Genomic DNA, 25,388 nt, shown 5'->3' on the forward strand with positions numbered 1-25,388 from the left:
TTACTGGGCCAACATTTTACATGTCAATAAAATGAAAAATTTAACAATTGCACGACTTGCCCCCTCGCATCTGCGACTGAGGGTCCAAGGAGGTGCATTGCGCAAGAGGTCATCATCGTACGTATCCTCACACTGTTCCCTTTGGGGAACTGTATGAAGTGGTGGAAGGATTTATGGCCGTGATTAACGCTCATTCCGTGACCGTAACCATCTTTGAACCAGCCATTAGGGTGGTTAGTCCTATGGCGGGAGGGTTTTACGGGCTCCCACAACCCATCTGAGGGGGGGGGGGCCACCAACACCCACGGACGCAAGTATCCCGCTGGATGTCCACCCAGAATTTAAAGTTGGAACTCCGACTCCACTTGCCGGGACTGTCTGGAGTGGGGTTCAAAACCCTACTCCTTCTGGTCCAGCGGCGGGGATGCTTACTGCTACGCAAAAGGCCCATTCCGCACAAAAGGTGACACCCATACGTTTCCTGCGCCTTTTCCCTCCCCGTGACTGGAGCCCTATGCTGCCATTTCACGTTGCTAATCGGATTGGGCCTTTGTCATAGCGGTAGGATCCCCGCCGCTGGGCCAGATCAGGGTAGGGTTTCGAACCCCGCTCCAGACAGTCCCGGCAAGTGGAGTCGGAGCTCCGGCTCTAAATTCTGGGTTGACATCCAGTGGGATATTTGCGTCCGTGGGTGTGGGTGGCCCCCCCTCCTTGTATAGCTTGTGGGAGCCCGTAAAACCCTCCCGCCATAGGACTAACCGCCCTAATGCCTGGTTCAAAGATGGTTACGGTCACGGAATGAGCGTTAATCATGGCCATAAATCCTTCCACCACTTCATACCGTTCCCCAAAGGGAACAGTGTGAAGACACGTATGACGACGACATTGCTAAATAAATAAATGGAATTTAAAAAATTCTTTTAGGGCTTTTAAAAGTCTTTAAATTGCTTTAATTCTGTTTAAAACTACTTCAGATTACTCAAAATAATGTAAACATTTTAAAAAGTTTATAAAAGTTACCAAAATCTTCAAAAAACTTCCAAAAACCTATTTAAACTGCTGCTTTGCATGTAAAAATGGTTAGCAGCTTGACAGAAACATTGGGGGCGTGTCCAGTGAAACTGAGACCTCAAGGGGCGTGTCTCACTTGCACTGCACGCTCCTGGCTTCGCGCTGGCTGCACTCCTGGGCGGCGTGACGTCATACACTGCCCGGGATTCTTCTTCTGGAAACACCAATTCCAGGCGTCCCTGGAGCTGATCGGCAGTAGCGCGGGGTAAGTGTAAATACGGGGCTTGCACGCGCTGCAAGCCCCGTTCTGGAATTTCTGGGCCATTAGTGGGCGTAGTCTATAGGCCTCCGAACAGTTGCAACTCTGTTGGACGGAGTATCAATCAGGAAATAGTTGAGGCTTGTAATAAGGGAACATCTATAATTATGGGGGATTTTAACTATCATATTAATTGGACAAATCAAATTGGGCAGGGCTGCCTTGAGGATGAGTTCATTGAGTGTATTAAGGATGGGTTTCTTGAGCAGTATGTAACTGAACCGACCAGGGGGCAAGCAACCTTAGATCTGGTCCTGTGTAACGAGACAGGATTAATTAAAAATGTCCTAGTAAAGGATCCCCTTGGAATGAGTGACCATAACATGGTTGAATTCCATATTCAATTAGAGGGTGAGAAGGTTGGATCTCAAACAAGCGTGCTAAGCTTGAATAAAGGAGACTATGAAGGTATGAGAGCGAAATTGAGTAGAGTGGATTGGGAAAATAGATTAAAGGGTAAGACGATACATGATCAGTGGTGTACATTTAAGGAGTTATTTTACAACTTCCAAAAAATATATATTCCACTGAGAAGAAAAGGGTGTAAAAGAAAAGACAGCCATCCGTGGCTAAGTAAAGAAATTAAGGATAGTATTCGACTAAAAACAAGGGCATATAAGGTAGCCAAATCTAGTGGGAGGATAGAGGATTGGGAAAACTTTAAAAGACAGCAAAAAGTAACAAAAAGATTGATTAAGAAAGGGAAGATAGATTATGAAAGTAAATCAGCAAAAAATATAAAAACAGATAGTAAGAGTTTTTATAGTTATATAAAAAGAAAAAGGGTGGCTAAAGTAAATGTTGGTCCCTTAGAGGATGAGACCGGGAAATTAATGGTGGGAAATATGGAGATGGCAAAAACACTGAATGAATATTTTGTATCAGTCTTTACAGTAGAGGACACTAAGAATATCCCAACACTGGACAAACAGGGGGCTATGGGGGGGAGGAGCTAAACACGATCAAAATCACTAAGGAAGTGGTACTCAGTAAAATAATGGGACTCAAGGCAGATAAATCACCTGGACCTGATGGCTTACATCCTAGGTGTAAAGTCTGTGTGTTCTAGTTGTAATTAATAACACACAGGCTACAAGATTAAAGTTCAACAGGTCTTTACTGGTTGGAGGTCAGGACGATATGAAATACAATCTTACTACACAGTGCTTATATACCGGTGGTCACCACCGGTATTACGTATACAGCAGCCAGAGAAAGTAGTACATCTCTTAAAGTGGAACAGGCTTAAGTTCTCTTAAGGTGGAACAGGTTACATACACCACAATCCTCCCTTTTTAGCTTAATAGTCATATCCCCATTTAACATAACATCATAATTATTATTTAAATGGCAATAGATTGGGAGAGGGGGAAGTACAGAGAGACCTGGGTGTTCTTGTACACCAGTCACTGAAGGCGAGCATGCAGGTGCAACAGGCGGTCAAGAAGGCAAACGGTATGCTGGCCTTCATAGCAAAAGGGTTAGAATACAGGAACAGGGATACCTTGCTGCAGCTGTACAGGGCACTGGTGAGACCACACCTCGAGTACTGTGTACAGTTTTGGTCGCCTCATCTGAGGAAGGATGTTCTTGCCATGGAGGGGGTGCAGCGGCGATTCACCAGGCTGATACCAGGAATGGCGGGAATGACCTATGAGGAGAGACTATGTAGTTTAGGGATGTACACACTGGAGTTTAGAAGATTGAGAGGGGACCTCATAGAAGTGTATAAAATTCTGACAGGTCTAGACAGACTGGATGCAGAAGGAATGTTTCCCTTGGCGGGTGAGAACAGAACTAGAGGACATAATTTAAGGATAAGGGCTAAACCATTTAGGACAGAGATGAGGGGGAATTTCTTCACTCAGAGAGTGGTGAACCTGTGGAACTCATTGCCACAGAGGGCAGTGTACGCCAGCTCATTAAATATATTTAAGAGGGAATTAGATATATTTCTACGGGCAAAAGGGGTTAAGGGTTACGGAGAGAAGGCGGGGACGGGATACTGAATTAAAGGATCAGCCATGATCTCATTAAATGGCGGAGCAGGCACGAAGGGCCGAATGGCCTACTCCTGCTCCTATCTTCTATGTATCTATGTATCTATAACATATATACATATATAACTTCAGGTATAAACAGTTCAAAGGTTCAGTCTCTCAGGAGGCCTTCTGATTCGGTCTGGATAACGCCTTTCAGTGGTCTCTGATTCTTGTTGCTGAGGTGACTCTTCTTGTTGGTCTCCTATGTATTGGACGTCATCATCAGGCACAGTCACTGCCGAGGTAGATGCTTCAGGTTCATTAACGTCTTCCACAGTTGTCTCTGTCGCAACCATGGGTTCGACCCTTGCTCTTGATTCTACCAGTTGATCCGCATGACGCCTTATCACATTGTTACCAATATCTACTGTGTACATCAGAGGTCCTTGTCTGGCCCGGATTGTTCCGGGCTGCCATTTTTTGTTTCCATAGCCCCTTGCCAACACTGGTTGTCCTACTTCAAAACTTCGAGTGGACTTGTTATTAATATGCCGGAACTGTTTGTTTTCCACTTCCCTCCGCACATTTGGTTTTAACAAGTCCAACCTGGACCGCAACCTCCTGTTATAAAACATCATGGCAGGACTTTGGTTAGTCACTGCATGAGCGGCGTTTCGATACGCCATTAGGAAATTGTCCACCTTGTGCTGTAACGGAATCTGGTCATCGTTCATGGCCTTTATTGCCTTTTTGAATGTTTGGACAAATCTCTCGGCCAACCCGTTTGTCGCCGGATGATATGGGGCAGAGGTATAATGTTTCACCCCATTCTTCTTTAAGAATTTTTGGAATTCTTCCGACACGAACTGTGGTCCGTTGTCCGAACAGATCTGTTCTGGCAATCCGTTCCTTGCGAATATTGTTCTTAACACCGCAATTGTCTTTTCTGAAGTAGTGGTATTCATCTTGATCACTTCTGGCCATTTGGAATGTGTGTCCACCGCAATTAGGAACATGGAGTCCATGAATGGACCAGCAAAGTCAATATGTACACGTTGCCATGGGGCTGAAGGCCATTCCCATGGGTGTAGTGGTGCGATCGGAGGTGCATTTTGCACTTTTTGGCACCCAGCGCAGCTTTTCGTCAACTCCTCTATCTGTTGGTCAATACCCGGCCACCATACATAAGCCCTAGCAAGACTTTTCATCTTAACTCCCCCCAGATGACCTTCATGCAGTTCTTTTAGAACTCTTTCCCTTAACTTGGGAGGAATAATCACTCTTGTCCCGTACATCAAAGTACCATGGCAGACGGACAGCTGGTCTCGCCTTGCCGAGAATGCCGGTAACAGAGGATCACCACGTGTTGGCCATCCTTTCACTGTCACCTCGTAGACTCTGGACAGTGTCGGGTCGTTCCTGGTTTCTCTTTCAATACTTGCATTGGTGACTGGTAAACACTCGATGATGGTCGAATGAAATAACTCAACAGGGTCAACTTTCGTCGTTTCTTCTTCTTCAGGTAGTGGCAGGCGCGACAGCCCATCAGCATTGCCATGCTGCTTCGTACCTTTGAATTCTATTTGATATTGATGTGCCCCTAGGAAAAGGGACCATCTCTGGAGACGCTGTGCTGTCATCACTGAAACACCCTTCTTAGGGTTAAAAATGGATACCAACGGCTGATGGTCTGTCAGAAGTGTGAATTTTTGGCCCTGCAGGTAATGATTAAACTTCTTCACTCCCCATACAAGGCTGAGAGCCTCCCTATCGATCTGCGCATAGTTGCGCTCAGCGGAGGTCAATGATCTGGATGCAAACGCGACTGGCCTTTCCGTGCCGTTTGGCAACTTGTGTGAGAGTACTGCCCCAATACCATATGGAGAAGCATCACAAGCCAACCGAATAGGCAGTGCCGGGTTGAAGTGAGCCAACATTTCCTCTGAGGTGATCAATTCTTTGCTTTTGCGAAATGCCTTCTTACAGTTTTTGCTCCATTCCCATGGTACCCCCTTCTGTAAAAGAGCGTTTAGCGGGTGCAGTACCGTGGATAGATTTGGTAGAAATTTATGGTAATAGTTAATCAATCCTAGAAACGACCTCAACTGAGAGACATTATCTGGAGCGGGAGCCTTTACAACTGCCTCTATCTTGTCAGGAGACTTATGAAGCCCCTCCCGGTCAATGACATGACCACAGTACGAGATCCGCTTCTGGAAGAACTCGCATTTCTGCCGATTAACTCTAAGTCCATACTCTTTCAGTCTGTTGAGCACCAGTTCCAAGTTTGCGAGGTGTTCTTCATCACCATCACCTGTAATCAGGATATCGTCCAGGTAACATTGTGTGCCTGGAATTCCCTGTAATACCTGCTCCGTGGCCCTCTGCCAAATTGCTGGAGCCGATGCCACTCCAAAAACCAGTCTATTGTACCGGTACAAACCTCGATGCGTGTTGATCGTGAGGTATTGGCGTGACTCTTCTTCAACCTCCATCTGCAAGTACGCCTGCGCCAGGTCTATCTTGGTGAAGTGTTTCCCGCCAGACAACGAAGCAAAAATATCCTCAATCCGCGGAAGCGGATACTGCACCGTGTGAAGCACCGGATTAACGGTGATTTTGAAATCTCCACAGATGCGAACCTTCCCTGGTTCTCCTGGCTTGTTGCTCGAAGGACGTTTCATAACGGGAACAATGGGTGTAGCCCACTCACTCCAATCTACCTTAGACAGTACACCTGAACGTTCTAGCGCTTCCAGTTCCGCTTCTACAGTAGGTCGTATTGCATAGGGTACCGGTCTGGCTTTAAAAAATTTTGGTTGTGCATGTTCATCAATCTTGATGTTTGCCGTAATTCCTCTCAGTGTTCCCAGTCCCTGCTGGAACACCTCTTTAGCATCATCCAATATTCTGGACAATCGTTTAGGTTTGACATCTGTTTCCCCGGAATCTACCGTTAGTGCCTTCAAGGAATGCCAGTCCATATTCATTTTCCTAATCCACTCCCGTCCCAGTAGTGGTGGACCTCCTTCAGGTAGCACATATAAGTCCATTACTTGGCTTTCTTCGCCCTTGTGGACCACTTTTACCTCTATCTTTCCGACGGGGTACACTCTTTGCCCCGTGTATGTTTTCAATATAATCTCCGTATCCCGTAGGGGAATATGTTGGAATAACCTTTTGTAATCTTTCTTATTCATGACCGTCAATGCCGATCCAGTGTCCAATTCCATCTTTACTTGGACTCCTGCTATCTGAAGGGTGACCCAAATTGTCTGGAGATCTGCATCCTTACCAACGTTGTGTACTCTTAAGCTATCCAGTTCATTACTGCTAGCGTCTGAATCTGACTTCTGTTCGGTCGAACTGTTCTTTGTCACCTTGTGTACCTTTATGTATTTTCCTTGCGGTGACTTTTTGTTGCTGGTCTTCTTTCCTGACCGGCATACTTTAGCTATGTGGCCAAGCCTGCCACACGTTCTGCATTCTTGGTTTTTAAACCAACACTGGTTCTGATCGTGCGTTGTCTTTCTGCAACGATAACATTTTACAGTACTCAAACCCAATTTATTTGTACTGAGTTCCGGTGACCGTAGCTGCATTACTGCCGTGCCTCTCGCTGCGGCTTCGTGTGCTGCTGCCATAGTGACCGCTTTCTCAAGCGTCAGCTCATTCTCCTCGAGCAATCGCTTTTGTGTATCTTCTTTCAATAAACCACACACAAATTTATCTCGTAGCGCCTCTGTCAATCTCGTTCCGAATTGACAGTACTTTGCTAGCTTACGCAATTCCATTAAATATTCAGCATTGCTTTCATCCTTCAGCTGCCTTCTGCTGTAAAATTTAAATCGTTCCGCTAGCATCAGCGGCGTGGGGTTTAGGTGATTTTTCAGGACAGTAACAATCTCCTCGAACGTCTTATCCGCCGGTTCATCTGGTGATACAAGGTGTTTCAATTGCCCGTATGTCTTCGCACCCATTAAGTTTAATAATGTTAGTGCTTTCTCTGCATCTGGGATTTTATTTGCTTTACAATAATTTTGTATGCGTTCTACATACATAGCCCAATCTTCGATGTCGCTATCAAAGGTATTAATGTTCCCATGTTTAGGCATCGTTGCAATTTAATTTATTTAAATTTTTATCCAAGATGGCGGCTTCTGCGCTCTTGTCTTCGTCCTCCGCCTACAAAATGGCGGTTTTCCCGCGCTTGGCGGTCTTCACCCTTCCCCCGACGCTGTCTCCGCTTCACCGCGGCTCTCACGCCTTCAGTTGCCCCCAGACGCTGCGCCTTTTTAGCCCGAATGCGGCCCGGCCCTTATCACCAGCCACAATCGATGTCCCCGCGCTGCGCCTTTCGGCCCGAATGCGGCCCGGCCCTTATCTCCGGTCGCGATCGATCTCACCGCCCTTATTCCTCCGTCTTCCCTCCCCATCTGTACAGCCAACGTGGCCGATTTTCTGGTCGCGTCGCTGCCCGGCTTACCCACTACCGAGGTAGAAAGAAGATAGCTGACAGCCACTGATGGAGGCTTCGAGTTCAGGATGTCTTCTGCACTCTGGTTTCTCGATGTCTGCCGCGCGACGTGTCTTCCAGCAGGGTGATGAGGGTCGAAACCTCTCTTCGACGTCCGTTCTGTGGACGAAGCCGCCATGGATATAACTGCCGCAGGGTAAGAATCTGACTCGTCGCTACTGTAAAGTCTGTGTGTTCTAGTTGTAATTAATAACACACAGGCTACAAGATTAAAGTTCAACAGGTCTTTACTGGTTGGAGGTCAGGACGATATGAAATACAATCTTACTACACAGTGCTTATATACTGGTGGTCACCACCGGTATTACGTATACAGCAGCCAGAGAAAGTAGTACATCTCTTAAGGTGGAACAGGCTTAAGTTCTCTTAAGGTGGAACAGGTTACAAACACCACACTAGGGTCTTGAGGGAAGTGGCGGTAGGGATTGTGGATGCATTGGTAATAATTTTCCAAAACTCCCTGGAATCAGCAAAGGTCCCGGCAGACTGGAAAACTGCTAATGTAATGCCCTTATTTAAAAAGGGCAGTAGACAGAAGGCTGGAAACTATAGACCGGTTAGCCTAACATCTGTGGTAGGTAAAATATTGGAGTCCATTATTAAGGAGACAGTAACAGGACATTTGGATAATCATAATTTAATAGGACAAAGTCAGCATGGTTTTATGAAGGGGAAGTCATGTTTGACAAATTTGCTGGAGTTCTTTGAGGAAGTAACATATAGGGTGGATAAAGGGGAACCAGTGGACGTAGTGTATTTAGACTTCCAAAAGGCATTTGACAAGGTGCCACACAAAAGATTATTGCTTAAGATAAAAAATCACGGGATTGGGGGTAATATTCTGGCATGGATAGAGGATTGGCTATCTAACAGAAGGCAGAGAGTTGAGATAAATGGTTCATTCTCGGACTGGCAATCAGTAACTAGTGGTGTTCCACAGGGGTCAGTGCTGGGTCCCCAACTCTTTACAATCTATATTAACGATTTGGAGGAGGGGACCGAGTGTAACATATCAAAGTTTGCAGATGATACTAAGATGGGAGGGAAAGTAGTGAGTGAGGAGGACATAAAAAACCTGCAAGGGGACATAGACAGGCTAAGTAAGTGGGCAGAGATTTGGCAGATGGAATACAATACTGGAAAGTGTGAGGTTATGCACTTTGGCAGGAAAAATCGTAGAGCAAGTTATTATCTTAATGGCAAGAAACTGGAAAGTACTGAAGTACAAAGGGATCTGGGGGTCCTGGTGCACGAAACTCAAAAGGTTAGTATGCAGGTGCAGCAAGTGATTAAGAAGGCCAATGGAATGTTGGCTTTCATTGCTAGGGGGATAGAATATAAAAATAGGGAGGTATTGCTTCAGTTGTACAAGGTATTGGTGAGACCGCACCTGGAATACTGCATACAGTTTTGGTGTCCATACTTAAGAAAAGACATACTTGCTCTCGAGTCAGTACAAAGAAGGTTCACTCGGTTAATCCCGGGGATGAGGGGATGGACATATGAGGAGAGGTTGAGTAGATTGGGACTCTACTCATTGGAGTTCAGAAGAATGAGAGGCGATCTTATTGAAACATATAAGATTGTGAAGGGGTTGGATCGGGTGGATGCGGGGAGGATGTTCCCGATGATGGGTGAAACTAGAACTAGGGGGCATAGTCTTAGAATAAGGGGCTGCTCTTTCAAAACTGAGATGAGGAGGAACTACTTCACTCAGAGGGTGGTAGGTCCATGGAATATGCTGCCCCAAAAAGCTGTAGAAGCTACATCATTACATAAATTTAAAACAGAAATAGACAGTTTCCTAGAAGTAAAGGGAATAAAGGGTTATGGGGAACAGGCAGGAATTTGGACATGAGTCTAGGTTCGGATCGGTCATGGCCCTGTGGGTAGCGGAGCGGGCCCAGGGGCCGTGTAGCCTGACCTGCTCCTATTTCATGTGTCTAATTCTGTTAGATTCAGGAGATGGTTCAGTGATAGTAGATTGGCGGTTAGGATCAGATCAGCCATGATCTTATTGAATGGCGGAGCAGGCTCGAGGGGCCGATTGGCCTACTCCTGCTCCTATTTCTTATGTTCTTATGTTCTTATGAATGGGATTAATTGAACAGCTCTACCAAAGAACCGACACAGGCAAGTTGGGCCGAATGGTCTCCTTCTGCGCTGAATCTTTTTATGATTCTATGAAGGAAGGTTCATTCTCCTTTCTGAATTCACCATTAGGCTTTAATGCATTCTGATAGCAAACCAATGCTTAAGGGGTTGGTTTTAATTAAGTTAAGTTATAAATCCATTCATCTTAAAGAGGTTAACATCTCCAATAAAGTGAGAGGAGCATGTAGGTTCAAATTTCGAGATCATTTTTAATGAAAATCTAATATATAGCCTAGGGTGTACAATTATATTATGACAAGATTAAACTCACGCACCACCAATGTTATACATTGGACACAATGGCCAGCATCTATTCCCCATCCCTAATTGCCCTGAAGAAGGTGGCGGTGAGATGGCCTAGTTGTATACAAGACGGCAGTTCAGAGGCACATATTGTAAGGTTCGCAAAATTCTGCAGATTCCCCCAAACCAAGAAGAGAAGAGATTTTTGGACTGTTTAAAAGAATATTGGGCCAAAAAGGGGCTTAAAGTTAAAACCTCAGGATTTTGGCTATTTTAAAAAGGACATGTCCAGGCCTGTGGAAGGCTGCGACAAAGGAGTTGGGATGGGCCTCTGTAAAACAAACAGTTTGAGTATTGGCATAGGCCAGATTGTCTGGGAATGTTCTGGGCCATCTCAGTCATTCATACATAATGACAATAGGCCTACGGAAGGACAGTTCCCACCAAAGTTACAGAGCCATCAAGAATATGAATAATACAGTACATGCCACTGATCAACAAAAGGGACCCTGGCCCCAGCAGGAAAAGACAGAACTCACTAATCGAACAAAAGTTTAAACAGCCATTAAAAACCAATTTAGGTTTCGACGGACCATCCCGAAACTAGTTTACACCAACTTAAGTCAATTAAAAGTAAATGGGACCAGCCCGTAACTCATTAAAGAATTTCAAAACTATTAAAGTTAATGAGCCCATCAAAATTAACAATGGGCCAGAGAAGATTTGGTGCGCAGAAAAGCAAAGCCTCAAACGGTATAATTGAGGCCTGCTTTTACATAGAAACAGTCAGAGGCCTAGAAATTGGGTTGGGGCGCCAAAGTGGCGCAAAAGTCGGCGGAGCGCAGGATTTAGCGCAGCGATCAGAGTGATACCGATCGCCAGAAATTCAGTTTCAGTGCCGCTCGAGGGAGACGGGGCGAGGCTCGAGGCGCTCCGCATCCCTCTTAGGGCGCTGAAACTGATTATCGCAGCGCAACGTGCCGTAGCGCCACATGCTGCGGCACGGCACGCTGCAGTACTGCAGGCCTTCCTCCCACTGTTAAGGGGAAGGTGCCTGCAACAGCGCGATCCCCGATCGCGAGTGCCGGCAAATGAGCCCGGCACCAAGGAGAAGTGCCGGGCTCTCGGGAAATAACCGGCAATGCCGCGGGGGGGGGGGTTAGGAGGCCGGGGACGGAGATGCTGGCAGGCGGCCACCGAAAAAGCGGCTGCCCCGCACCTCCACCTTAACTTGCGCCGCTGCCGGCACAGTAAGGCCCCGTGAACCGGGCGCGGGTAGCGAGTGGTGCAACTGCGGCGTTCGCTACCAAATATCGCGAACGGGGCACGAATGGGGCGCTGCGCACACCGATGACGTCATCGGTGGCGGCGCAGCGCAAATGCCTAACGCCACCATTAGCGCCCCTACTGAATATCGCCGCAGACGCAGCCAGTGGCGCTACAGCCACTGACTGCCTCTTTAGGCGCTAACAGCTGGCGCTACTCACCCAATTTCTCCCCCAGAGAGTCATACGGACAGTCAGTGAAGGTTATTCGGACGGTGTGTGAACTTGAAGGTACAGTTCATACAGACAGAGGCACAGCTCATTCGAAACACATCAGCCTCGGGACAATCAATCGACGAAAGGACAACAGGAGGAGAACGGGAGGAATCAACGGCAACCAAGGGCCCCAAGAAACAAACAACCAACAATATTACCAACAACTAGGTAATATTGGGCCACCGCGACCAACAGGAAACCACCTCGGAAGAAACCGAAGATCTGCAAGTTTTTCCCACTCTACGAACTATTCCTGCGGTTGGCGAGCATTTCCCTGGTCCTCTGGAATCCAACTTAGTCAGTGTAGTGGGATTGGGGCGGGTGAAGTATTTTGTCTATTGTCATTCTCCCTCGTATATTCCGAAGTGTTCCCCCTTTTTAGAGTGATAAGATTATTGTGATGTGTATATTTTCTTGTCTCAAATAAAAACCAAAGCTCTCGTATCAAATTCAGTTGTTTGCTGCAATTTCATTACATCCCCCAAATAAGTCCAGGTCTAGAACCAAGGGAGTGGGAGCGATTCGAACCGCTCAGGAGTCAGAGGCAAAGCTGACCACACACACCACCCCTTACAATATAGACAAGATTGGGTAAAGACAGCAGATTTCCTTCAAGGGCATTAGTAAACCAGATGGATTTTTACAACAATCTAGTAGTTTCATGGCCACCATTACTGATACTAGCTTTTTATTCCCGATTTATTTAATTAAACTGAATTTAAATTTCCCAGCCATGGTGGTGGTGGGAGTTTGAATGCGTGTCCCTGGATTACTAGTCCAGTAACATAACCATTATGCTACCGCTCCCTATACATTTACACCATGGCCCAGAAATTCGGGTCGGGGGCTTCCCGCGGGTGCAAGCCCTCGACCTGCACTTAGCTACCGCGCCGGCCGTTAAGCTGTGGGCCCACGTGGAATTACGATCCTGGGCCTCCTCCAACTGCCGGCGCGCAGTGCTTGTGTATCCCAGGGGCGCAGTTAGTTCGATGCGTCCCCTGGGATCACGTGGGCCATGGGGAGCCAATGGTAGCAGGGAATGCTTCATTCATAAGTTTCACAGGAAGACCTGTCAAATCTATAAATACTATAAGCCCCAAAACATCACTAAATCTTCAAATAAATTTTTTTTTAAATCACATTTTTAAAATAAACTATAAATTACATGAAATAACTATTTTAAACAATAATTTAAATTTTTGAAAAAAATAATTTTATTTTCTAACGGGGCTGAAAATAAACTTACCTTTCTTTAAAGTATTTAAAAATAATAAACCTGTGGAAAAAATGTTTTCATTTTAATTAATTCACCACTTACCTTGTAAAAAGCCGGCCTTGTCCAACTTCTGGAGACTTACCTTCCCGGGAAAACCTGGAAAAAAAACGTAAGTTCGACGCGCACGCGCTGCCTCTCCCGCGCATGCGTTCAACTTCTGAACCCCTTCTTTCAGGGGAACAGAAGTGCCGGTTTCCCGCACATGCGCAGTGCATGCACGAAACCGGCACTTCCATTGGGCCTACGGGTGAGTACCCCGTGCGTACTCACCCGTGGAGACCCGAATTTCTGGGCCATGCATGTAATTAACATAGAAACATAGAAGATAGGAGCAGGAGTAGGCCATTCGGCCCTTCGAGCCTGCTCCGCCATTCAATGAGATCATGGCTGATCATCCAAATTCAGTACCCTGTCCCTGCCTTCTCCCCCTATCCCTTGATCCCTTTAGCCTTAAGAAATATATCCAACTCTTTCTTGAATATATTTAATGAACTGGCCTCCACCGCCCTCTGTGGCAGAGAATTCCACAGGTTCACCACTCTCTGGGTGAAGAAATTCCTCCTCATTTCAGTCCTAAATGGCTTACCCCTTATCCTTAGACTATGACCCCTGGTTCTGGACTCCCCAGCCATCAGAAACATCCTTCCTGCATCTAGTCTGTCCAGGCCTGACAGAATTTTATAGGTTTCGATGAGATCCCCTCTCAATCTTCTAAACTCCAGTGAGTATAAGCCCAATCGACACAATCTCTCCTCATACGTCATTCCTGCCATCCCAGGTATCAGCCTAGTGAATCTTCGCTGCACTCCCTCCGTGGCAAGAACGTCCTTCCTCAGGTAAGGCGACCAAAACTGCACACAATACTCAAGGTGTGGTCTCACCAAGGCCCTGTACAACTGCAGCAAGACATCCTTGTTCCTGTACTCGAGCCCTCTTGCTACAAAGGCCAACATACCATTTGCCTTCTTAACCGCCTGCTGCACCTGCATGCTTACCTTCAGCGACTGGTGCACAAGAACACCCAGGTCTCTTTGTACTTCCCCTTCTCCCAATCTATTGCCATTCAAATAATAATCTGCCTTCACTGCAAACAGTTGTTAGAAATACAGTCAGGCACAATGGGCACTTTGGGCTCTACAGTAGTGGTTCTTTTACTTAACGAGTGAGAGGATTGCCTGATATAATAGCAGACACTTCCTCACGCAATGTCAGAAATGTAGCAAAGTTTCCTTTCCTACTGAAAAGGTGAGTCACTGTACCTGTTGTTTTATGATTAATGCCTCGCTGAGGCTCTGGATGCTGTTCTGACTCAGCGTTTCTTGGGTTGCTTTGAAGAACTTGTTAAAGATGTCGTGCATCTTCTGTTGATTTTTCATAATTTTGTGGCGATTCGGAATCAGAAATCCCAAAAATGGGTAAGAATTGTACAGCTGAATTGGAAGAAAAAACAACAAGCTCGGGCATTCAGTTACTTCGTGATGGGCTCGTTTATGATCGATGCATGTAACAAGTAGCTTTCAGTGATGGGGTAAAACGGGAGATAGCAGACTGGCCGCCCATTAGGCACCCCGACCGAATTTCCTTTCCACTGGGGGTACGTTTCAACTTTTGGCAACAATTTATAAGGGACGGCCTATCCGATATCGCCTGTTTTACACTATTAGCAAAAATTGGACGGGTGTAAAATGGGGTCTGACTCGAACCCACCCATTTGCTACCGGATGGGTTTTGTTAAAATGGGGCAAGGAGCAGCGGGTGTCTTGCAGCGTCCTGGTACTTCCCTTCCATTAATTTAGTTGGGCGGACACTAGCGTGCGAATTGAATTTTCATTAGAATTTTGCCATAAATGAGGGATTACAGCTACGAATATTATGAAAAGTTAACAACTTGCATTTATATAGCGCCTTTAACGTACCAAAACGTCCCAGGAGCGTGGAAAACAACATTTGACACTGAGCCACGTCAGGAGATATTAGGGCAGGTGACCAAAAGCTTGGTCAAAGAGGCAGGTTTTCAGGAGCGTCTTAAAGGAGGAAAGAGAGGCGGAGAGGTTTAGGGAGGGAATTCCAGAGCTTAGGGTCTTGGCAGTTGAAAAATCGGGGATGCTCAAGAGGCTAGAATTAGAGAAGCGCAGCTATCTCAGAGGGTTGTGGGGCTGGAGGAGATTACAGAAATAGGGAGGGATGAGGCAATGGAGGGATCTGAAAACAAGGATGAGAATTTTTAAAACGGGAGCTAATGTAGGTCAGCGAGCACAGGGGTGATGGGTGAACGGGACTTGGTGCGAGTTAGGACATGGGAAGCCGAGTTTTGGATGAGTTTCCCAAGAGTAGAACTTGGGAAGTTGGCCAGGAGTCCGTTGGAATAGTTAAGTCTAGAGGTAGCAAAGGCATGGATGAAGGTTTCAGCAGCAGATGAGCTGAAGCAGAGCAGAGTTGAGAAATGTTCTGGAGGTGGAAATAGGCGGTCTTAGTGATGCTGTGGATATATGGTTGGAAGCTCATCTCAGGGTCAAATATGACACCAAGGTTGCGAACAGTGTGTTTCAGCCTCAGACAGATGCCAGGGAGAGGGCTGGAGTCGGTGACTAGGGAACGGAGTTGGTGGCGGGGACCGAAGACAATGGCTTCGGTCTTCCCAATCTTTAGTTGGAGGAAATTTCTGCTCATCCAATACTGGATGTTGGACAAGCAGTCTGACAAATTAAAGACAGTGGAGGGGTCGAGAGAGGTGGTGGTGAGGTAGAGCTGAGTGTTATCAGCAGCCATGTGGAAACTGACGCTGTGTTTTTGGATGCTGCCACCTAGGGGCAGCATGTAGATGAGAAATAGGAGGGGGCCAAGGATAGATCCTTGGAAGACTCCAGAGGTTAACAGTGCGGGAGCGGGAAGAGAAGCCATTGCAGGCAATTCACTGGCTACGATTAGATAGATAAGCATGGAACCAGACGAGTGCAGTCCCACCCAGCTGGACGACAGTGGAGAAGCGTTGGAGAAGGATGGAGTGGTCAACCATGTAAAAGGTTGCAGACAGGTCATGTAGAAAATTGTGATAGTCTGTTTCTCTTGCTTGGAGAGATCACTACCAGAGCATGAACTTAAGAATGAAGGGTGGCGAAAATCATCTTGGACAGTAACACAACACGGGTGATAGCGAATCAATGTTTATACTACAATTGAATACATGCAAGTTCCCCCCTCCCCCCACACATTGTAACATACATCGCCGAAACACATCTTCTCAATGTTTAGAAAAACTCTCAGCCTGTAAGAGTCAGTTGAGGAAATGATCATGTATATGATCGTGCATGCAATCCAAAGAGCTAACAATATTACCATAATATAGAAAGACAATGACCTGTATTGTAGCTGATCCAGCCAGTCTAACATTCTCATTATTCATGTTTGTTAAGCTGATAAATGTTTCATCGTCATAATCAAAACGGTCTCCAAATATGATTGAGCAGATGATGTTGCTCACAGCAGAATTCATAATCTGTGTTGTTTCAAATGGCTGACCTGTTAATAAGCACATTATTCAACATAAAAATAAGGCTATAATTAGGCAGTGTCCGCTGTGGCTCAGTTGATAGCATTTTTGCCTCTGAGTCAGAAGGTTGGGGTTCCGAGTCCCGCGCCAGAGACTTCAGCACAAAAAATCCAGGCTGACACCCCCAGTGCAGTACAGAGGGAGTGCTGCACTGTCGGAGGTGCCGTCTTTCAGATGAGTGTTAAAGCGAGGCCCCGTCTGGCCTCTCAGGCGGATGTAAAAGATCCCATGCACTATTTCGAAGAAGAGCAGGGTCAAAGCGATGTCCTGGCCCATATTTATCCCTCAACCAACATCACTAAAAACAGATGATCTTGTCATTATCACATTGCTGTTTGTGGGATCGTGCTGTGTGCAAATTGGCTGCCGCATTTCCCACATCACAACAGTGACTACACTTCAAAAAGTACTTCATTGGCTGTAATGAGTTTTGGGACGTCCGGTGGTCGTGAAAGGGGCTGTATAAATGCAAGTCCTTCTTTCTTTTCATAAATATCAATAATACTTAAAGCAATGTTTTTTTTTAAATTCACAAGTTAGACAAACGGCAGGGTTGCCAATACAGGATGTCACAAAACTTGAGAAAACTAGGGAAGAACGGAGGTAAATCAGGAAGCTGCGATTCGCTGGGGGCAAGTTTGAGTTTAAAAGCCTGAATATTGGGGGAGGAACAAAAGATACAGACAGGTAAGGAGCAGAGCATTTTTTATGTCCTTGGAAGTAATGAATTAGAGCACAACAATAAGATGGTGAGTTTTCATTTTGAGATATCCAATAGAAGAGGAACGATATGTCGGACCATGGGGGTGAAGTTTGTCTTGGGCCGGAGCGCAAATCGAGCAAAGGTCTTTCTACCCCGAACATTGGGAAGAGTGTGAAATAGGCTGCAGATGCACTAGAGCTGGTTCTGCAGTACCTCCCAAAATAAAAGAATATGAGAAGCGCATTGAAGGGAACCGGAGTGAATTTTCACTTTTACCGTCGGGCGGGGACCATACAGTCTTGGATCAGTCGTTGGTTTCACACACCGTCCCCAGGTATAAAAGGGACAGCTGAGCTGCTACTGCCCAATTAACTCCAGGAGATAAAACTGAAAACTCACCTCTATAGAATTTCACATTATTAAAGAGGCCATTTGCCCCTCTGCAGCTATTCCGGCACCCTGAAAGAGCTATTCACATAGAGTCATAGAGTTATACAGCACAGAAATAGGCCCTGCGCCGGCCATCAAGCCCTGTCTATTCTAATCCCATTTTCCAGCACTTGGTCCGTAGCCTTGTATGCTATGGCGTTTCAAGTGCTCATCTAAATGCTTCTTGAATGTTGTGAGGGTTCCTGCCTCTACCACCCTTTCAGGCAGTGAGTTCCAGATTCCAACCACCCTCTGGGTGAAAAAGTTTTTCCTCAAATCCCCTCTAAACCTCCTGCCCCTTACCTTGAAACTATGCCCCCTGGTTATTGACCCATCTACTAAGGGGAAGAGTTCCTTTCTATCTACCCTATCTATGCCCCTCATAATTTTGTACACCTCAATCAGGTCTCCCCTCAGCCTTCTCTGCTCTAAGGAAAACAACCCCATAGCTGAAGCGCTCCAGCCCAGGTAACATCCTGGTGAATCTCCTCTGCACCCTCTCCAATGCAATCACATCCCTCAAATGTGGCGACCAGAACTGCACACAGTATTCCAGCTGTGGCCTAACTAGCATTTTGCACAGCTCCATCATAACCTCCCTGCTCTTATATTCTATGCCTCGGCTAATGAAGGCAAGTATCCCATATGCCTTTTTAACCACCTTATCTACCTGTCCTGCTGCCTTCAGGGATCTATGTACATGCACACCAAGGTCCCTCTGATCCTCTGTCCTTCCTAGGGTCCTACCATTCATTGTGTATTCCCTTGCCTTGTTAGTCCTCCTAAAATGCATCACCTCACACTTTTCAGGGTTAAATTCCATTTGCCACTGTTCTGCCCATCTGACCAACCCACCTATGTCGTCCTGTAGCCTGAGGCTTCCCTCCTCGCTATTTACCACTCCACCAATTTTCGTGTCATCTGCGAACTTACTGATCATACCTCCTACATTCATATCTAAATCATTAATGTACACTACAAACAGCAAATGACCCAGCACCGATCCCTGCGGTACACCACTGGACACAGGCTTCCAGTCACAAAAACAACCTTCGACCATCACCCTCTGCCTCCTGCCACTAAGCCAATTTTGGATCCAATGTGCCAAATTGCCCTGAATCCCATGGGCTCTTACCTTCTTGACCAGTCTCCCATGTGGAACTTTGTCAAAAGCCTTACTGAAGTCCATGTAAACTACATCAACTGCACTACCCTCATCCACACACCTAGTCACCCCCTCGAAAAATTCAATCAAATTGGTTAGACATGATTGTGATGAAATATATTCCATTCATCACTGCCTGTTTTCTGTGTCTTGTAACTGCCTGCTTTCTGTGTCTTTTCCCTTCCCCCAGTCCTCATGTATTATGTATTGGAATGTGCTGGAACTGGTTGTGTGCAGGGCTCCGCCCATACCTGGCTCCTTTGTAATCTAACTTCAGTCGGGTTCAGCCTCCTGAAGGTAGACATCTCTCTATTTTACGTGTTATGTTCTGAGTTAATAAAAGCCTTACTTTTGTTCTGCTAACTTCGAGTCTCGGAATAATTGAGGCACATCAATGATCTCCCCCTGACAAAGCCATGCTGACTATTCTTGATTAATCCTTGCCTCTCCAAGTGGAGACTAATTCTGTCCCTCAGAATTTTTCCAATAATTTCCCTACCACTGATGTTAGGCTCACTGGCCTGTAATTCCCTGGTTTATCCCTACTACCCTTCTTGAATAATGGTACTATGTTAGCTGTCCTCCAGTCCTCTGGCACCTCCCCTGTGGCCAGAGATTTTCTGAAAATTTGTGTCAGAGCCCCTGCAATCTCCTCCCTTGCCTCACACAGCAGCCTGGAATACATCTCGTCTGGGCCTGGGGATTTATCCACTTTTAAGCCCGCTAAAACCGTTAGTACCTCCTCCCTCTCAATACTAATTTGTTCAAGTATATCACAATCCCCCTGCCTGATTTCTATGCCTACATCGTCCTTCTCCATAGGGAACACAGATGCAAAATATTCATTTAAAACCTCACCTACATCTTCCGGCTCTACACACAGATTACCACTTTGGTCCCGAATGGGTCCTACTCTTTCCCTGGTTATCCTCTCGTCCTTAATATACTTATAAAACATCTTGGGGTTTTCCTTTATTTTGCCCGCCAGTGTTTTTTCATGCCCCCTCTTCGCTCTCCTAATTTATTTTTTAAGTACCCCCTGCGTTTTCTATACTCCTCTAGGGCTTCCACTGTTTTTAGTCCTTTGTATCTGCCAAAAGCCTCCCTTTTTTTCCTAATCCATTCTTGTATATCCCTTGACATCCAGGGTTCCCTGGGCTTGTTGGTCCCACCCTTGTCCTTTACGGGAAAATTTTGGCGTTGTACTCTCTCTATTTCCTCTCTGAAAGACTCCCACTGCTCTGATGTGGATTTTCCTACAAGTAGCTGATTCCAGTCCACTGTGGCCAGATCCTGCCTTATCATATTAAAATCGGCCTTCCCCCAATTTAGAACCTTTATTTCTGGTCCATCTTTGTCCTTTTCCAGGACTACCTTAAATCTCACCGAATTATGGTCACCATCATCAAAATGCTCTCCTACTGACACTTCTACCACTTGCCCGGCTACATTCCCTAGAATTAGATCCAGTACCGCCCCCTGTCTTGTAGGACTTTCTACATGCTGGCTCAAAAAACTCTCCTGGATGCACTTTAAGAATTCCACACCCTCTAAGCCTTTCACACTCTGGCTACCCCAGTTAATATTGGGGAAGTTGAAATCCCCCACTATTATTACCTTATTATTTCTACACTTCTCTGAGATTTGCCTACATATCTGTTCCTCTACCTCCCCCTGACTGTTTGGGGGCCTATAGTACACTCCCAGCAATGTGCTTGCCCCCTTTTTGTTTTTAAGTTCTACCCATATGGCCTCATTAGAGGAACCTGCTAAGATATCATCCCTCCTTACAGCAGTAATGGAGTGGGCCTTTGGCGTAGCGGTAGCATCCCCGCCGCTGGGCCAGAAGGTGTAGGGTTTCGAACCCCGCTCCAGACAGTCCCGGCAAGTGGAGTCGGAGCTCCGGCTCTAAATTCTGGGTTGACATCCAGCAGGATACTTGCGTCCGTGGGTGTGGGTGGCCCCCACCCCCTCGTATGGGTTGTGGGAGCCCGTAAAACCCTCCCGCCATAGGACTAACCACCCTAATGGCTGGTATGTAGATGGTAACGGTCACGGAAGGAGTGTTAACACGACCAGAAATCCTTCCACCACTTCATACAGTTCCCCAAAGGGAATAGTGTGAAGACACGTACGACGACTACGACGACGACGACCGCAGTAATTGACTCCTTGATTAATATTGCGACACCCCCTCCTCTTTTACACCCCCCTCTGTCTCGCCTGAAGACTCTATACCCCGAAATATTGAGCTGCCAGTCCTGCCCCTCCCTCAACCATGTCTCTGTGATAGCAACAATATCATACTCCCATGTGTTCATCAACACCTTTCATTCATCTGCCTTACTCTCAAGACACCTTGCACTAAAATAAATGCCATCCTCCCTTGTTACATATTGCTCTGCCTTCCAGGCTGACTTGTTTTTTCCTCTATATTTGGCTGTGCATCACCCCCTACTATATCTCCACTCCGTATCCTATCCCCCTGCCAAGTTAGTTTAAACGCCCCCCAACAGTACCAGCAAACCTCCCTGCAAGGATGTTGGTCCGGTTCAGGTGCAAACATATGAACATAAGAACATAAGAAATAGGAGCAGGAGTAGGCCAATCGGCCCCTCGAGCCTGCTCCACCATTCAATAAGATCATGGCTGATCTGATCCTAACCTCAAATCTACTATCACTCTACAACCCACCCGAACCCATGTGATCTCCTGGGAGAGGCGAAAAACCAGATACAAAACCCAATGGCCAATTTGGGAGAAAAATTCTGGGAAATTCCTCTCCGACCCATCTAGGCGATCGAAACTCGTCCAGGAGATCACTCTGTCCCTATATTTTCTACAGTACTTATCTTCTGTAAAGGCGATCTCCACCCCAGCCAGGAACAGGAATAAAACCATCTCCTGAAATCTAACACAGAATTAGAACACAAGAAGTAGGAGCAGAACCAGGCTACACGGCCCCTGGGCCCGCTCCACTACCCACAGAGCCACGACCATTCCGAACCTAGACTCATGTCCAATTTCCTGCCCGCTCCCCGTAACCCCTAATTCCCTTTACTTCTAGGAAACTATCTATTTCTGTTTTAAATTTATTTAATGATGTAGCTTCCACAGCTTTCTGGGGCAGCAAATTCCACAAACCTACCACCCTCTGAGTGAAGAAGTTTCTCCTCATCTCAGTTTTGAAAGAGCAGCCCCTTATTCTAAGATTATGCCCCCTAGTTCTAGATTCAGCCATCATTGGGAACATCCTTACTCAACCTCTCTTCATATGTCCACCCCCTCATCCCCGGAATTAACCGAGTAAACCTTCTTTGTACTGTAATCATAATCCCATGTTTCTGCCCTTTTCCCACGCTTTTTAAAAAAATCTAACATTTATCCACTTCCCTTTTAAAAGCTATTCTGGATTCAGCTTCTACCACTTCCAACAGAATACTCAATGTCCTTAAAACCCGATGGCTAAACAAAACTGCAGTTAACCTTTACCTTCATTTTTTTGGTCATGTCCATAAACTTAAGCTCTCCTCACCAACTCACTAACCAGTAAAAATAGCTTTGGTCACCAATTCTTTTGTGAAACCCTCTCAGAGTTTTGAGCTCCTCTATTAGCTTTCCTCTTATCCTTCTTTGTTCAACTAAAAGGCCCCGAGTTTTTCTAATCCAACCTTATACCCAACACCTCCAATTCCTGTTACCACCTTAGTGACTCTGAGAGAGATCTTGGGGTAACTTTTCAATTTGCCGCACACACACGGATCTGGCGACCGCACGTTATGAAACCGATCCGATTTTTATTTTCATCGACATCAATGCCATAAAAATCTGTCCGTTTTTATGGCCGGCAGATCCGGGTGACAAGTTAAAAATTTACTCCATCAATTTATTTGTCTTAATGCAATTGAAGGAAGTTCATTTTTATTCAAATGAGGATCATTCGCGCAGATGAGAATTTCAATTGAATGATTAACCGCAACATTCCATGTGTCTCACAGACAAAGCTCTCACCTTTATGACTCTCAAGCACCTTTAACAGAAAACTGGTTTCTTCAATAATCTTGTCTTCAATGGATTTCTTGCCCATCCCAAAGCCACGGTGAGTTGATATCACGAACCTTCGTGCGTCCTGCCAATGCTTCCCTTCACTGAATAGGACACCTGAAAATGTGACAAAAACAACTGATCAAATAGTTTGTACAATGGGAGTTTAAGTAAATGATGTGGCGGTACCACTGGTTGTCCCTTACATTGAGACACATAATTCCCTTTAACTTACCTTACTGTATGTTTAACTTACCTTTTGGGGCCGTTGCCCTTTTAACTTACCTGTTGGGGCCATTGCCCCTTTAAGACGCGCCCTAGCGCGCTGACATCACGTCACATACAACGTGATGTGCGTGCGCCGGCACAGCCCGGCCTAGCGTCTTCGGCCTCCACGGCCAGCCGACGGGAGCGACGCGATCTTCCGCTCCCGCGGCTGTTGTGTATGTACCTTTAAGGGAATAACTGGTCTCAGACTGCAGTACCGGCAGTGACCACCCCTGTATAAAAGGCGCTAGCAAGCTTCTGTAGTTTCAGTTTCCCGATTGTCTCCATTCAGTAAAGACTTGTTATAATCAACTCCTGCTGTCCATGTCTCAATTATACGCGGACATAATATTGACGACGAGCAGATACGAACTTACCTACAGTCTGCATCACCTCATGGGATCCATTCCTGAAGCGAAGTGAGCAGGGGTCGAGGCCAGAAGGAAGAAAGAAGCAGTAGAAACGGGCGTCGACCATGGGCATCCGCCCCTGAGTCAGCGGAGTTGAAGATTACAGGAGAAGCTGTCGAGAGCGGGGCCTGGTTCCTGTCGACGGTGCTTCAGCTAATCGGGCTGGTGGCAGGTAGTACACTGATCCTTCCTGGGCTGCGGCGGTCGAGAACTCGAGCGGGTGGCTTGCAACGGGGCCGAGCAGCGTTGTCGGGAAGAGGAGAGAGAGAGAGGGTGGAGCACACAGGGCGCGGCCGGTGCTACAAAGCCGGGCAGCGTACGGACCCGAGAAGAGGGAGGCAAGAGTCCCACAGGGTTGTTCCACGACGGGAAAATAATAAAATTTAAAAAAGACATATTAAACGAGCAGAAAACCGCGAGGAGCTGCAGGTTGCAACGGAAACCACGGAAAGCAGCGCTAGCAACAGCGGGGAAGAAGGCAAAGCATGGGAGGCGCCATCTTAATCAGCGGGGAAGAAGGCAAAGCGCGGGAGGTGCCATTTTGTTAAATCGGGGAAGAAGGCAAAGTGCGGGAGGCGCCATTTTAGATTTTCAAGATGCCGAAGACTGGCTGTATCACTGCCTTTGATAATGCAATAGAGGACTGGACCACGTATGTGGAAAGAGTCGAGGTATATTGCGAGGCAAACGAAATAGCTGATGAGAAAAAGGCATCGGTATTGCTAAACTTAATGGGCGCTAGAACGTACGGCCTATTGCAGGACCTGATTACTCCAGCCAAACCGAAGGCGAAGAGTTTTAACGAAATTGTTGCTATCCTACAGGAACACCTAAACCCTGCACCACTGCTGATAGCAGAAAGATTTAAATTCCACAGGAGAACTCAGCATAAAGATGAGAGCAATGCTGAGTACCTTACGGAACTACGCAAGCTATCAAAGCACTGCCAGTTCGGAGCAGGACTGGCAGATACCCTACGGGACAAATTTGTCTGTGGACTCTTAAGTGAAGGAACACAGAAGAAGTTACTCTCAGAGAAAGAGCTGACGCTAGATAAGGCTTTCAGCGTGGCAGTATCGTAGGAAGCAGAGCCAGGGGAGCTGCGGAAATACAACAAAAGCCACAGGAATACGGCACCCATGAAATGACACGGGGATTTGCAAAATGTTATCGCTGTGGCAGAACTAACCATGACCAGAAGGACTGCTGGTCCAAGGACAAAATATGCAGGCAATGCGGAAAGATGGGACACATTGCACGAGTTTGCAGGTCTGGGAAGAAGACCAATGACAACAAAAAGGCTACTAAGGAACCGTACAAGAAAGTACAAAAGATGACGGACAGTAGTTCCAAAGACCAGATGAGCGATAGTGAATCCGGGAACAAGAGACTAAGCTGTCTCAAACTTCACAATGTAATCGCAAAAGAGGATCACCGAACCATTTGGGTCACCCTCACGATAGCAGGGTCCCAAGTTAAAATGGAATTGGATACAGGATCAGCGCTAACCGTCATGAATCGACGAGACTACGAGCGGCTATTCTCACACATACCCTTGAGAGAGACATCCATCGTCTTGACGACGTATACGGGGCAAAAAGTATACCCCAGAGGAAAAATGAGGGTGCCTGTCGAATACAACGGCAAGAAAATACGGAAATTGTATCTCTACATTCTGCAAAATGGTGGACCACCGTTATTGGGACGTGAACGGATCAGAAAGATAAGCTTCGATTGGCACTCCATTCATGCAATGA

At 46.4% G+C, this 25,388-nt stretch overlaps 1 protein-coding gene across 1 annotated transcript in view; it reads right to left on the bottom strand.

Moving 5' to 3' along the window:
• LOC147096482 (cytochrome P450 2K4-like) overlaps positions 1-23,307 on the bottom strand; it is a 32,339-nt gene extending 9,032 nt beyond the window's left edge. Inside the window, exons 1-3 of the mRNA XM_085973829.1 lie at positions 22,922-23,307; positions 16,422-16,582; positions 14,323-14,493 (exon numbers count right to left, since the gene is read on the bottom strand). Of these exons, the coding sequence (XP_085829955.1) occupies positions 14,323-14,493; positions 16,422-16,582; positions 22,922-22,997 (408 nt within the window). The 5' untranslated portion in view covers positions 22,998-23,307. The remainder of the gene's footprint in view (positions 1-14,322; positions 14,494-16,421; positions 16,583-22,921) is intronic.
• Positions 23,308-25,388: the final 2,081 nt, after the last annotated feature.

Source organism: Somniosus microcephalus, unplaced genomic scaffold (genome assembly GCF_052327205.1).
Source record: "Somniosus microcephalus isolate GS21.2 unplaced genomic scaffold, FLI_Smic_1.0 unresolved_chr1, whole genome shotgun sequence".
Taxonomy (NCBI): domain Eukaryota; kingdom Metazoa; phylum Chordata; class Chondrichthyes; order Squaliformes; family Somniosidae; genus Somniosus; species Somniosus microcephalus.